The 15474-nt window shown below is 36.4% G+C and overlaps 1 protein-coding gene across 4 annotated transcripts in view; it reads right to left on the reverse strand.

Moving 5' to 3' along the window:
• Nucleotides 1-2547: 2547 nt before the first annotated feature.
• LOC129739626 (xaa-Pro aminopeptidase ApepP-like) overlaps nt 2548-15474 on the reverse strand; it is a 34820-nt gene continuing 21893 nt past the window's right edge. For all 4 annotated transcript variants that reach the window (XM_055731108.1, XM_055731107.1, XM_055731106.1 and 1 more), the window contains exons 3-5: nt 4428-4563; nt 3862-4366; nt 2548-3802 (exon numbers count right to left, since the gene is read on the reverse strand). In XM_055731108.1, the coding sequence (XP_055587083.1) occupies nt 2580-3802; nt 3862-4366; nt 4428-4563 (1864 nt within the window). In that variant the 3' untranslated portion in view covers nt 2548-2579. The remainder of the gene's footprint in view (nt 3803-3861; nt 4367-4427; nt 4564-15474) is intronic.

Genomic DNA, 15474 nt, shown 5'->3' on the forward strand with positions numbered 1-15474 from the left:
GGCATTTGGAATTATTTGACACTTTAAAGGTAAAAAAAAAACTATCTTCAGGCATTTTACTCGTTCTTGAAGAAAAACAAGGACCCTGAAATTCATTTCCATTGGGAAGTTGCTCAACTGAGTATAAATAAATAATAAAACATCAGTTCGCGTTCAGATTCAAAACGTCAACAGGATATCAGAATCGCAGATTCTTTTTGAGTAAATATGAACTATAACAATTAATACTTTACGGACCGCGAAAAATCATAGCCGAGTAACACCGAAACTCGGCACTCTATATCTCAGAAATCATTGGACCAAATTCCACAAATTTAGCTGCTTTGAGTTAAGGCGATGTTGTGTTTAATTCTGTCCAAGAAAATTTAATGATAAAATAAAGAACATTTGCGTTATGCTTCTTAGTGCAGAAAACTTGCAATTAGCGAAAAAAACGAGAAAACTCGAATTTGTTCTGTAATGTGTTAAGACGAGCCTTAAAACTAAAAACCAGAGTGTAAAAGGTAAATAAAAAGACTACTAAAATTTTGGTACCGACGACTCTTTCCCAAAACCTAACTGTAAAATAAATTAAATCTGTCAGGTACCTATTGAATATCATTGAGGGTAAGTAGGCAATACAAACGAAGACAAATAAGAGCTGGATTTTTTATCCGATAGAGATGCAATCATGAAAATAATTTTCTAATTCGTAAATTTCTACATATGATTTGTGCAACATTACGTAACCGTATGCTCAGTCGACAGAAGGAACCTTGAATTGTCGAGCATGAAATGATGGCCAAGTGACAAGGGCTGGTGACCAAATATCAACAAGATGTCTGGATTATCTGGAGAGAAAAATGCGGAGGGAATGAATCCTATTCATTGGCGTGTACATATTAAGATTAAGGCAGTCATAACTGCTAGAAAAAGTATAGAGAAACGTCTCTTAAAAAAAAAAAAATTAAATTTAAAAAAAAAATAGACAGAGTAAGAATTTCTTAAACGATAAACTCGAAGTTTTGCAAGTTCCGCAGAAGAAACTCCTTTTGAACTCAACTCTATAATAATGTTCACAAGTCAATGAAACGTGGAACGCCAAAATGGTTTAATCCTTAATAGGGTGAGAATGTTCTTTACAGTGGTTGAACATAAGAACTAAGTATAACAGTATTTAGCATGTATCTCACTACGCATCATACAGTTTTTTATTTAAAATATAGAAACATCATCAGCAGCTATATTTATCATCTTCAAGTACAGAGTTTGATAATCAGATTGAAAAAAAAAACATTCGAACAGTAGAATGACACGGAATGAAGATCTAAAACGTATAAAAAAAAGGGAGATAACGTACTGATGAACTATTCCATGCCTAGAACGAAATCTTTACATATTCATTAAGCGAAAGTTGGATGAGTTCAAAATGTGAAATAGAAAGGTGCAGATAATTTAATGTTGCAGGTAATTGTTAGAAACAGGTTAAATCTGCAATCAAATAAAAGCGATACATAATATCGATAGGAATTTTAATGTTTTATCATAAAATATATGACAGAAGTATAACAAAGACGGCTACTTAAATATACAAGAAATTGAAAGTCATCGTGAAACTGAGATTCCATCGCGTCCAACAAATTACATATATTAAGATTAAAAATTGCTTGCTTCAACAGAAATAATTTAAATAATAATTTATTACACATAATCAAAACTATTCAAAATCTATTCAAGGACAATACTAAATATATCTGACAATAACTTCTGTTCTTCCTTTAGAGAAAGGGGGATGTGGTAGAGTAACTCTGTGTAAGTATATACATACTCGAATACACTCTACTCCCACGCTCACAGGTAAGCTCTCGCTGATCAACCCACACACAGTCTGGTAAGTGCATGATCTATACCACCTCGTCATTCTAAGTCCAGCATCCGAGCATATAACACCGTTACCACAATCTCTACTGACGGAAGTCCTCATCACGACAGATACTTTTCGCCATCTCTCACATTCGCTTGGTGAAATTTTCATAACTTCAAGGTTTCAAATATTATCGTAGCAGGAATAATTTTTCCTTAACTAACTTTATTTGCCAATAATATTTTCAAGCCCATCTCTCTCCAATTTTTATTTGTAGAATTGGTCTTTGATACCTATTTGATGGAACAAACTAGGTTTCTAACTGTTATTTTTCTATTGCAAAAATTACTTTAAAAAAATGGATAAAAAAAATATTCCCTTTCCATGCTTTGGAGATTCAACGAAAACATTTCTTTTTATAAAATATCCTTTCACCCATTTTCCCCTTTTTGTCGCCTGATTATTTGATTTTTCAAGATAAAAACTACCAACAAAATGAATCGATCGACGAAATTCAATTTTTTAAAATACTCTACTCCACTATACTTTACTCTAGTCTACACGCTAAAGTCTCTAACAAAATCGTCTCTCTAATAAAGACAAAAAAAAATCGTTATGCAAACAAACAGGAAAAATGTTTCTAATTGCTAACTGTCACTAATTAACACATGAATTTCTTTCCAAAAACAACATCACACTTTTTTTTTCTTCTAAAATCTACTTTAATCCCCTCTAGTTATTTAACAATGGTCTGCGTTTGCTGCCTCAACCACATGAACGCATCGTTATCACCCTGATCCAGCAGCAGCGGTCCAACCTCGCGAAGTACCCTCGAATGGTACGCATTGATCAGTTCGATCTCATGGTCACTTAGCAACGTCAAATCCATCAGCTTCGTTTGCAGCGGCGCAACCGTATTGGTGTAGAACGTTAGGGCTCCTCGACCTCCGAAATCGTGCGCCACTTCTGCCTTCACTACTTGAACAATGTCCTCTAGGCGGATTCCGAACTGATTGGCCTCGTAATAACCCGGTTCATTCGAGGTGAACATGTTTTCTTCCAGGCCTTGATTACTTGGAGAAGCCGAGTTGGAGACGATTGAGGGTGGGTACTCGTGAACTCCCAGAAAGGATCCGATTCCATGACCTGTTCCATGACCGTAGTCTAGGCCTACGTCCCAGAGAGCTCGGCGAGCCATCGCGTCGAAGAAGGTTCCTGAGGTTTTTGTTGGGAACACAGCTGAACCTAAACTGAGGAAACCTTTCAAAACTCGGGTGAAGGCCTCCTTTTGAAAGGAAGTTGGTGTACCCATATGGACCGATCTTGTTACATCCGTAGTTCCATCTAGGTACTGACCACCGGAGTCAATCAGGTAGATACTGTCCCTGGTAATAAGGGTGTCCGTTTCCTCCGTTGGACTGTAATGGACGATAGCTCCGTTGGGTCCGAACGAACTGATTGCAGTGAAACTAAGATCCACAAAGTTTTCCTGAACACTTCGGAACTCCCGAAGCTTTGCCGCACCGGAAAGTTCGGTTACGTTGTTGGAGTCGACATTTTTCTCCAACCAGTGAAGGTACCTCACCAAGGCAGCCCCATCCCTGATGTGCGCTTTCCGCATACCTTCAGCTTCCACCGAATTCTTGACGGCCTTCTTACTCGCAACAATACTGTAAACCTGTATCCGTTGATCTACCGGGATGTGGGCGTAGATGGCTTGACTACAGCTCGAAGCCACAATTAACCGATCGCCTTCGTCGACAAACTTCTCGATCCCTTTCAGAATGTCGTTGTACTCCCGGACGTTCACCGTTATGCCCTCCGATCGGAAGTGCTCCTGAACGGATGAGTTAATCCGTTCCGGATTAGTGAAGAGTAGGATTTCACTTCGCGATACGATCACGTAGGCAAAGAACACCGGGTTGTAGCGAATGTCCGATCCTCGCATGTTCAAGAGCCCTGAAAAACATAATAACCTTGAATAAATTTCTTAAATGTAGAGTCAAAACTTCAAATACAAGCAATTTCATCCAGTCCATTAATGACTATAGCCGCGGCCTTCCGAGTCTCCAACTCCTTTCTCAAATCTGCAACCTTCTCGGAAGCCCTCTTTCCGGAGAACTTTATGTCCAGCAACAGTAACGGTCCCGCCGTCTGAGCCGGTCTATTGTTCCACACAATATCCACCAAGTTTCGCTCCAGCGTAATCAGCCGCTTCCCACCTCCAATCAACACCTTGGCCAGTCGATCGAACTCCGTCGATGTGATCAAAAACGGATCGGCTCCGACCTGAGCAACACCCGGTAGATTGTCCAGCAACCATTGATCCTGGGTGGGAACTCCGGCAACGCCCTGCTTCATCAACGTCCAGTGGTCCCCATCGAGTTGTGCTTCCGCCTGCAGATGGTAGCGCGAGTCGGTCCACAGCGCTGCCTTGTCCAGGGTGATGATCGCCGTCCCCGCAGACCCGGTAAAATTGGTCACGTACCGGAGCCGGCGGTCATGCTGGGAGATGTACTCCGTCTGTAAATAAAAAAATCGTACGAATTAAAAGGTTAACCAAAGACAGTAGGACATGTCTTACGTTATGGGCATCCACTGATGGCACGATGTAGGCGTCGATCGAATAGTCCTGCATGTGGCTTCGTATCTCCTGCAGAATTCGGTCCATCGTTTTCGGGGTGTCGTCGAACATGAGATCATCATCGCCGGAAAGGGTTCTGAAAGAAGGGAATTGACGAGTGTTTTAAACCAATATCTAGAACATGGAAAAAGTGTCTACGTAACTTAAATTTTTTCATCAAGCAATCATGAAATCCAAAAATGATTAAGGATATTTACAGGTTCTCCAGTAGATCTACGGATGTTGGCCATGTCTATAGACCTTTGGTTCGAGGCTTGATATCTACTGATTTTCATGACTACAAAAAAAATTAACGAGGTCGTTTTACCAAGTCCTATTATCAGTTTGTCTCCACGAATTGAAGGTGGATGTAATCTGGTAACGCCGTAAGTTGTGTTAAGATCAAGCTAGGTGGTGTTGTTTCCTAACAAGGTTATTCCTAAATCAGAGGAGATAGTGCCTGAATAACGAGGCTCCTGATAAAAAAAAGGTGGTGCCCGCTTTCAACAAAGTTTGCCTGATTCAAACAATGAGGTGTATGAACCAAACAATTTATCTGATCCAGATAAACTGATGACCGATCCAAACGAACTCATTGTTGAGTAAACAAGGTGCCGTTTGATCGAAAAAAAAAGTTGTGATCAATGTTGTGCAGATGTTGAAGGCTAATTTTTAAGGTTTGAATACCTCTGGTTCTGGCAGATAAATATTTTGCCACATTTAGTCTTTGGTAACGAAGTGACATTTATGGTTAGTCATGAAAATTGTTGAAAAATAACGGAATCTGTTCAGTCTTATCCTCCAAACAAGACGCATTGCGTAGCTTGACGACTTTAATTACAAGGAGATTTTTCTGAGTACTTAACACAACTTTTTGACAGGGCATTTAACCTGTTGACCTGATGACTTGTTAAGATCTTGTAGGTTGTCATAACAGCCCAAAGATCTTTGAAAGCCATTATCGCTATCAAGGTCATCAAATCGTGGGAGTTGTCCAGCTCCAAAGGACATAATCTAACCTTTAAGAACATGTTTTATAGCTAGAATAAGGTTGCCAGATTGCCCGGTTTTATCCGGGTTCGCTCGGATATTTTGAACAAAATTTGGGAACAGTCCGGTCCGGCCCGGTTGCCCGGATTTTATTGAAAAATGTCCGGATTTATTCACTTTATTTGGCAAACATACATAAAAAACAACAAACGCCTCAAAAACGAATTTTATTAAAGCAAGTGTTTTTAAATAATCATGAAAAAATCTAAAATGCAATTCTAAATCCATAAATGAATTTTAATAAACAAAAATTTCATTTTTTTTTCTTGATTTTTGTTGAGTAATTTCAAGGTTTTGAGAAAATATTCTATGAAAAAAAAATCTCTCTACAATTTCATCCCGCCGAACATGCCATCTAAAATTTTGAATCGAAAATATACGACGATAAAAATCTTATACAAAATAAAAAATCAGAAAACTTAAAAATCAGCGCTAAGCCAATTCTGTCTTTTCTACCAGAAGGCCAAATCAAAACAAACAATCAGCAACAGCAGCCTTAAAAATCTGTACTTCCTAGGCCAATTCCATCTTTTTCTACCGGAAAGCCGAACCAAAACAAACAAACAAACAGCAGCAACAGTCTTAAAAATCCGCGCTTCCAAAGCCATTCCGTCTTCTTTCACCAGAAAGCAATATCAAAACAAACAATCAGCAGCAGCAGCCTTAAAAATCTGCGCTTCCAAAGCCAATTCCGCCTTTTTCCATCGGAAGATCAAATCAAAGTAAACAATCAGCAGAAACTGCCTGAAAATCTGCTCGTCCAAATCCATTCCGGCCTTTTCTACCGGGAAACCAAACCAAAACAAACAGCAGCAACAGTCTCCAAAATCTGCGCTTACGAAGCCGTTCCACCTTTTTCCTTCCACCTGAGGAAGAATGACCTTGATGGGTAAAATTAAAATTCCGTCTTTTTCCGCCGGGAAGCAAAATCATAACAAACAATCTGCAGCAGCTGGCTTAGAATTCTGCGCTTCTTTAGCCAACAAATAATGAGCAGCAACCTTTAAAATCTGTGATCCCTGTGCCAATCCGTCTTTCTACCGGAGGCCGTTTCAAAAGCTTTTATTTCGTAGCAGCAGCCTCAAAAATCTGTGCTCCCTGTGCCAGTCCGTCTTTCTACCGGAGGCCGAATCAGAAATCAACTTTTCGTAGCAGAAGCCTTGACAAGCTTTCCTTATTCTACCAACCACGCCATTGTCGTGACTTTATGAATCTCAATTCAGGGATTCACTCAGACACGTCTGTCACTCACAAGAATAGATCATTGACTGACTTTGTTTTGTTTGTTCTGCCTAGTGTTGCCATAACAACAAACGTTGCCATAGACATTTATTTTATTTTATTTATCTTCAGTGTTGCCGAATACAACTATTATTTTATTTTTAAATAAATTTGATTTATATTCTGCATATCTTTCATCTCATCCCTAAAGTCTGCATCTAGACTAGCTAAACAGCTGAAATTGCCAAGAAATACCATATGGCGCGTTATCGAAAAGTATGAGGAAACATTTACGACGATTTGGAAGCCTCAAGCCAATCGTCGGAGTGGAACTGTCGACCAGAAACTGCGTGGTATAATTTTAACGACGATAAAGAGGAATTCCAATCTGTTAGACCTAGGGTGGCCTAACCGTAAAACCGTCCATTTTCTCAATACCGGAATCCCGACTTTTGGGATGGTAAAAAACCGATATTTCCTGTAAATTTTTCATCATTATTTGGCATTGTTCTAAAATTGACACAGCTAAATGTTTTTTTCACCAAATATTTATGACTACAAATACTCACACTTTGTTCAATCAGCTTCAAAATCCAAGCTCAATCAACCTTACTGCAAGGTTTATGTGAGATTTGATTATTGCTTAAACTTGTCGATGTAACTTTTTGAATTAAAGTTTTTTTTCATGAAACTTTACATATTTCAGTTCAACTATCGAACTAACGTTCATTTAAACAACATTTAAAGACTGTACAAGTGTACAATCACTGAAAAAAAAATACAGCTACAAGAAATTTAAGATTGCTTCACAATAATCACTGAGTTTTTCATTGATATGCTGGAATATGGTAAAATTTACAAAAATGTTTTATCTACGAACAGGCCAAGTTTATCAAAATCGTTCTAAGCGGTGTCTGACTTTCACAAATTTGAAATTTAGAACAAAAATATTGCAAACTGATTGGAAACTTACTAGTTTGTTTCAAAACATAAAATGTTTCTACAGAGTCAGCATTTAAACACATTCTAACTTCAGTTCTAACGAAACTTTCAACAGAGTCAACAGTTTAACACATGTAAGACTGTTTGTATGAATTTTTTTAATCAATATTTTCATGGTAATTGATGAAACTTTGTTGTTTTTACTTTCAACGCTGTTGAGTCATTTTCTTTATCCAGACAAAGCAGTAACAAAGTTTTTATAGATTTGCAACAGTATTATAGAAACAAAAAACATATGGATCAGATCATAGCCGTAGGAACGGAGAGGGGGGCTTGGTGTTGGGGTTAAGCCCCCCCCCCCCCCTCATGAGGGTCCATGAAAAGCAAGCGAGGTATTCTACTCTATTCAAAATTTTAAAATTTCAATCAAATTTTGATGATGGCGTGAGGTTATTCGATAGTAACAATCTTGACTCAAAACTGATGTCAAACTTCGAAAACTTATTCCAGGTTTGAAATTCAGCTACAGGTTTTTAAAATTTTCTCACTTATGGATAGTAATTAATTTCTCATACTCAATTTTATCCTGGTCCTTATAATTAAAATTGTATATGTTTTTTTTCGGATTATGTTTCCAGTTTAGGATTCTTGATTTTCGGTTCGAATCATCTCTAAAAATTGAAACTAAAAGCTGTGTTTCATCGTTCAAATTTGGTTTCACTTTCCTTCAAAATTTGATTTATATTGGAAACCAAAACATCCTAATTATTATAATGGATTCATGATTGAGAGCTCCGAAACTGATTTCAATCCTTGGCTCATATTTCCAAATTTAGGAACCGTTTTTATGTACATTTCAGAAAACGAATTGAAATTTCGAAACAGATTGAAAATTCAAATTTTTAATTGTGGTTCAAAATTCAGATTCAGCTCGTAAATGAGTTCCACAAAAATATCAAGATGACTATTTCGGTGAGAATTTAAATTACATGAGATCGCAGAATGATAATTCTGATTGTTAGTTCGTTTGCACAATTCAGCTGAAAATTAAAAAAAAGTAGTAGAATTATAGTCTATTTGCAAAAAAAACCATCCACAGGAATTGGTTTTTAATGAAAATTAATTGATGTTAAAGGAACATGAATCTTCTCTTAAAGAAATTGCAGGGAATGCATTTTTTTTTTGGCAGTATTTTCAAAAACCAAAATCTTTAACTAGGATCGAGTTTGCATAAATACGATTTGTACTGCAAATTTTTTACTTTTAACTTTGAAAATTGGATTTATATTAAGAATATTTTTTTCAAAATTTAAGGCTTTCTTACAAAAAACTGGCTGTAAGTTCAAATCAAATAAGCAAAATCAAGCTAGCAAGATTACCCGGACTTGCCCGGATAAATTTAAAAAAAAATGGTTTGGCCGCCCAAATTTTGTTGAAAAAAAACCTGATTTTGTCCGGATTCATTTACTTATTATTAAAAATTAAAAAAAACATCTGCATCATTATTTTAATTATCATTCTAAATTTGATGACCAAAAAATGAAATTTTGCAAGATTGATTTGCATAGATTTGTTAAAATAAACATAAACGATTTTTTAAGAAACTGAAATACAATTCAAAACCTGGTTGTGATTTTCGGTTAAAAAAAGTTCTTTAATTTTTTTTTTTTTGATTTTTGTTGTTGGATTTTTGTCAAAGTTCCCTGAATATGGACCGGATTTTGGTTTGAAAATTTGGAAATGGAATGTCCGAATTTTTCCAGGGTTTAAATAAAATAACTCGGATTTACCCGGCCCGGATAAGTACAGGAGAACTTCTGGCAATCTTAAGCTATTGAGGATTTCAACCAACGATGTAAGTAAGTTTCCTATTTTGATCCTAAAGCATTCTTCAAAAAAATCCTAATCATCTTTTGAAAGATTTCAGGATATATTCTAAAAAGTTTCTAGTAAACACGAGAAACTAGTTTCTATTTTTAAAAAACTTAAAAATTAATACCTAATTTAATAATATTAAAAAAAAGAATTTTTATTTTTTGTATTCAAGCATTTGAGCAAAAATGCCATAGGAAAAAATAGATCACATGAGTCAGTTCTTCCTACGGCCCTGGATCAGATACAAACAACTATATTTTATGCTGTATTTTAACTGTTTTTCAATAGATTTGTATTTATTTGTATTTTATTTTTGGGAAGCCAAACTTTGTACGATCACGACCTAGGTTACGGCGAAAACATGCTTATTTTAGATAACAATAATCTGTAATTCTGTGAGACAACCAAAAACTTTGTGACAGTGTTTTGAGTTTTGTTTATAAATTAGTTAAGTCATTGTTTTAACGAAAAATCTTTTTGTGTACCAATTTATTATCATTTTTATGAAAGACTATATAAACTTTTACAAAGTATTTTATATAACTGCCAGTATGGATTTCGCGAAGGATCAAGCACATCAACAGCCACCTGTGAATTATTTCTTGAAGTCTACAAAGCTTTGGATCAAAAAAATCTTGTGGGACTACTTTTTCTCGATCTGAAGAAAGCATTTGATACCATAGACCACGAAATATTGCTGGAAAAACTCGCTTTCTATGGTATAAGAGGAACACCACTTCAAATTCTGAAAAGTTTTTTGACAAATAGGAGCCAATATGTTTCAATAAATGGAGTTAAGAGTATAAACCAATCATTGAGAGTAGGAATACCACAGGGCAGTAACCTTGGACCGCTTCTATTCCTGGTTTATGTGAATGATTTGCCTAATCTCAACCTTATTGGAAAGCCACGATTGTTCGCTGATGACACATCTTTGATTTACGCGGGAAAAAATGCTGATTCGATCGTTGAAAGCATGCGCCAAGACTTGATAGTACTACGCGAATATTTTAATGAGAATCTATTGTCATTGAATGTAACTAAATCAAAATACATGATAGTATCTACATCTCGGAGAACACAGCAGTTGCATAGAGAACTGAGTATAGATTCGATACCAATTGAGAAAGTAAAAAACTACACGTACCTTGGATTGAACATTGACAACGAGCTCAAATGGACCAATCACATACAGAAACTTCATAAGGAAGTCAGTGCCACATGTGGTCTATTATGGAAAATGAAGAAGTTTGTTCCTAGAAAACAGTTGTCTCTAATGTACCAAGCAGTTGTACAATCGAAACTACAATATCAGGTATTTATTTGGGGTGCATCAGCAGACAGGAATTTGAAAAAACTTCAAGCTGCCCAAAATCGCTGCCTTAAAGCCGTCTACAACAAGCCTAGAATGTTTTCAACCCGTCTTTTGTACTCTGAAGCATTAAACTCGACGTTTCCTATAAAAGCCCTCAGGGAAATTCAAGCTGTTTCGATTGTCCACTCGCATCTCAATAATCAACATGCCCACCACAATGTTGTGTATGAACATCCAAGCCATGAATACAGCCTTCGCAACCAAGCCGTTCTCTCCGTAAGTCGACCAAATACAGAAATGTCACGGAAAGCATTTCCTTACTACAGTAGGAGAGTAGAGTAAATGAACTTCCCCGTACCATTAGAAATGAAACCAACTCGAACAAATTCAAAACGATGCTGAAGAAACACGTCAGAAATAAATTAGAATTGTACTTTAACTAGCTGCTGCTAGATTTTGAAAGTTCCCGATGATACCATATTCAAACCTATGAGCCCTAAACGATAAACGCTTCCTTAAAAGAGATCTGTATCTCACTGGAAGCAATGTGTAACATACACTTCCCATCATTCGCCTGAGTGGAGCTAGCAACATTCCAACAAATTGCTGTTAACAAAAAATTACAATCTTGTTTAATTTCTTTCGTTTCCGCCACCCACCGCCACACCGCCCACCACCACCCACCGCCCACCACAACCGCCCACCGACATCACCCGCCGCCACCACCTGCTGAACCACCAACACTCACCGCAACACCACTATCGCCACCATCGACCACCGCTGGTCATGCATCAATAATGAAAATCATCATTTTTAAAATTCTGAGTGTTAAACCCAATGAAATGAAAGTGTGGTATTATAAAAACGAATGAATGTACAATATTGTGAAATCAAATGAAAACACGAAAAAACAGTAATAAAGAATGATGAGGAGGTTTTGCGCCCACTGGAGAAGGACTTGAAATAAAGTACACTCCCGCGGGCTTTTCCCTGCTCATGAAAAAAAAAAAAAAAAAAAAAAACTAAATCTGTAAAATCTGTTCTTAAATATGAATACAGTTTTACAGAGTATAGGACAAAAACTTGATGAAAATAATATGAAACTTTTAGAATTCCCGCAACCTCACAGTGAAATTATAGCATAGCATAGCATAGCATGGGGTGACTACACACATGTTGCATTGGCTAATACACATTGTACAACTCATAATTAAAACCAGCATAAGATGCCAAAATGAAAATCTGGATTCAATTCTCATTTCAAATGTTGATTTTGAAAATTAGTGTGGTATAATAATGCACACCGCGACAAGTCAATGTAATCATGGTAGGGAAGATCTGAAACAGTAAAATAACTCTTTAGTTGCAGAGAACTCATACGACCCATAAAGCTGTTTCAAATAGGAATCGGAAGGGTGCAATTAAGAATATCCTATTTGGCAGATAGGATTGATGAATTATATAATGAATGCAACATGAAACAATCTCACCAAAAGTCCCTCGTCGTCCAGGAGTGTTGAACATGACATAACACACACCATTTTTCCTCCGTTGAGGGACGTTCTTCTCACATTTTTCAATCTAAGCAACTCAATTCTTCCTCCGAGTGTTAATTCGTTAACATTTGCCCCGCCCAAAAACCTTTGGAGTCGAATTGACGTTTATCACCAATGTTTTCACATTTTTTAGTTGTTCAGATTCTCATTGAAATCTTGGGATTTAACAAAACCAAATAACCATGTACACACATGTTAGAAAAATATCACTTTCAGGCCCATTGAGTGAAAAACGGAATTCAAGCACCGCCATGAGAAACAAAACCAGCAGCAAGCAAGGTTCTTTCAACTCCATGAGGCAAATTTTTAAACCATCTGTAAGACACTTTCCTTAAGTTTGGAGCACTTATTTGGAAACCATCTCTGCTGTGAACATCCAGCCACACGTTGATACCACTTAGATTTCAATTTATGAAAGTTCACTAAACTTAAAAAAGACAATTATTGAAATTATCAGCGAAGCGAAAAAAAAAGTCGTGCGACGTCAATCAGCCATCGCCTACTCCTCCCCGCAACCTCACAGCGAAATTATAATACTAAAATGAAGATGATAAATATTATGAATATCAAGAGGATGATGATAGATTTATGACAAAGGGATAATTTAAAGGCACAATATTTACCTTTTTTTTTCATTGAAAATATTGCTAAATCTATTGCGTTATAAATTCTGAGCATTTTATGCCATTACTACTGCAATTAGACGAAACCTTTTCATGAATTTGATATACTCTTAAAATATACCGGTTTTACCGGTTTTATCGGTTTTATAAATTACAAATACCGAAATACCGGATTTGAAAAAAACCGGTAAATCTGACCACCCTAGTTAAACCGTGATTTGACCAGTAAACGTATAGTTGTATCCGTATTTTTTCTTAAAAGTATGAAGAAAATGCTACATTTGTATAAAGTATAACTGTAATACAGGCAATTGTTTTTGTTCCAATTCTATCTGAAGCAAGCTTTATGAACAACATTGAAGTAACTTCGAAACGTTTTAGACGCTTTTAAGACATTTTTTAGACAATTCAGTCTATAGTCTTCAGACAATCCGTTAAAGTTAAATTTGATAGTCTGATGCCAAAAAAGAATGGTTTTCAAAAAAATTGAAGTCAATTGAAAGTCAAATATGAACTTTTTGGAACTGTTTTAAAATTACTTTAAAGCTTTAGTTCTAGCTGTTATAAATTTATAGGATAACATATGTTGGCTAACACTGTGCATTACTGTTTTCCCCATACAAAACGACATTTGACGCAGTTAGCTAAAGCAGTTGATAACAGGGAATCATAAACAATGCCATCTACTTATCTCTAGATTACACCTGTGGTAATTGTCATTGAAGATGAATGACACCTTCGAGTGCTTCGACAATCCATAATTGATGATTATCTTATTATTGAACAGTGACGAAGTCAGTGTAAAAAACCAACCCAAATATTGGAGGGAATTTCAAAAGAGTGTTTTAATATTTCTTAAATATATTATAGAAAAAAAAAAGCTTGAGCTAACCTTTTTCAGATTAAATACCTTCTTATTTAAGGCTACGCAAAAATTTTCGGATAACGCCCTCAATCGACAAGTCCTTACTGAAGTTGTCTCTCTTCCTATCTCTCTCTCGAAGTCGGTCTCTGTATCTATCGAAATATCTATTGTAAAAGGTGAAATCAATTGCCTGATTATGATTCCATTCAGCTTCCATCATTCATAATCGGCTCACATCAATGTGATTGAATAATGCCTTGCCCCGTTCCACGCTCCTCATCGGAGCGCCGCGACGTTTCCTCGCCCTGAATTTAGCTATGATGGCTGTGAAGGACGACGACGGCGTCGGTGGTGGCTGAGGTAACAATTTGCAATCACATCGGATCCGTCATGTCAATCACAATTTGCGGTGCCGTTCCGCGTCAGATGCTCAACACACATTCTGCAGAGATGTCTGATGCTGACCTTACGTGTGCGTAAAAATTCGTGTTCTATCCTTTGAAGGTTCTGTGTAATGTGATGCCGTTTCATGAGAAGAAAAATGACTAAAGGCGTTCGGTGATCATTTGATTGATTGGAGCGTTTAGGTACTTTTATCAATGAATGACGATTGAAGGGACCTGATTTCTCCGGAATATCACAATAGAGAATCGAAATCTCTAGCATTATCGAAATCAAACTTAAAGCAACGTTATCATTGAGTGAATTTGAGACTAAATCAAGGAAGCTTGAAGTTTCATCAAAAATTGATTTGAAGCTTTGGTTCAATCAGATTTTTGACGGTCGCCATGGAAGGAGAAATTTTAAAACGATTTTTCTTCTGCTTTTTCGCCAATTTCATTCGATCCGATCGTGTGCCTTGAATCCCATCAATGTGAATAATACACCGAACTCGTCGAACTTGCTTCCCTACTTGACGATCTTTAATTATCTGGAATTTGCTCGGAATTCTAACTAAATTGTGTCTAAATTGCGTTCAAAGTGTCTCTTAATTGTCTCATAACCGTCTCAAAATTATCTAATGAATACAGGCGACCATAAGATAAACACATTATCTCAAATAATGTTTTTTTTTTCATTTTGTTACCAAGATCGACCCTAAAGTTCCCCAGAATTAATTAAAAATAAACAAAACTTCTAAAAATTTTCAAAAAATTAACTAAAAGTATTTTTAAACGGCTCGAAAATTGTCCCTAAACTGTATCAAATGTGTCTGAAAATTAGATCGAAATTTTTCTGGCAATTTCTCAGAAAATGTCTACAAGTTGCCTTAAAACTATCGCCAAATTGCATTTTTTAATCTTTCTAGAAAATTGTCTCAAACCTGTATTGGAAGTGTCTGAAAATTACATCGAAATTGTATGACAAAATTCACAAAAATGTTTAAAAACTGTCTTCATCTTATTTCAAAACTGTTGCTTTTTTTTTTTTTCAAATACATCTTTCAATCTATATATTTAAAAATGGATTTCTGTTTGTCTGTCTGTTCCCTATAGACTCGAAAACTACTGAACCGATTTGCGTGAAACTTAACAGATGGGGGTATTGGAGGCAGGGGAAG

The sequence above is a fragment of the Uranotaenia lowii genome, chromosome 1, assembly GCF_029784155.1.
Source record: "Uranotaenia lowii strain MFRU-FL chromosome 1, ASM2978415v1, whole genome shotgun sequence".
Taxonomy (NCBI): Eukaryota; Metazoa; Arthropoda; class Insecta; order Diptera; family Culicidae; genus Uranotaenia; species Uranotaenia lowii.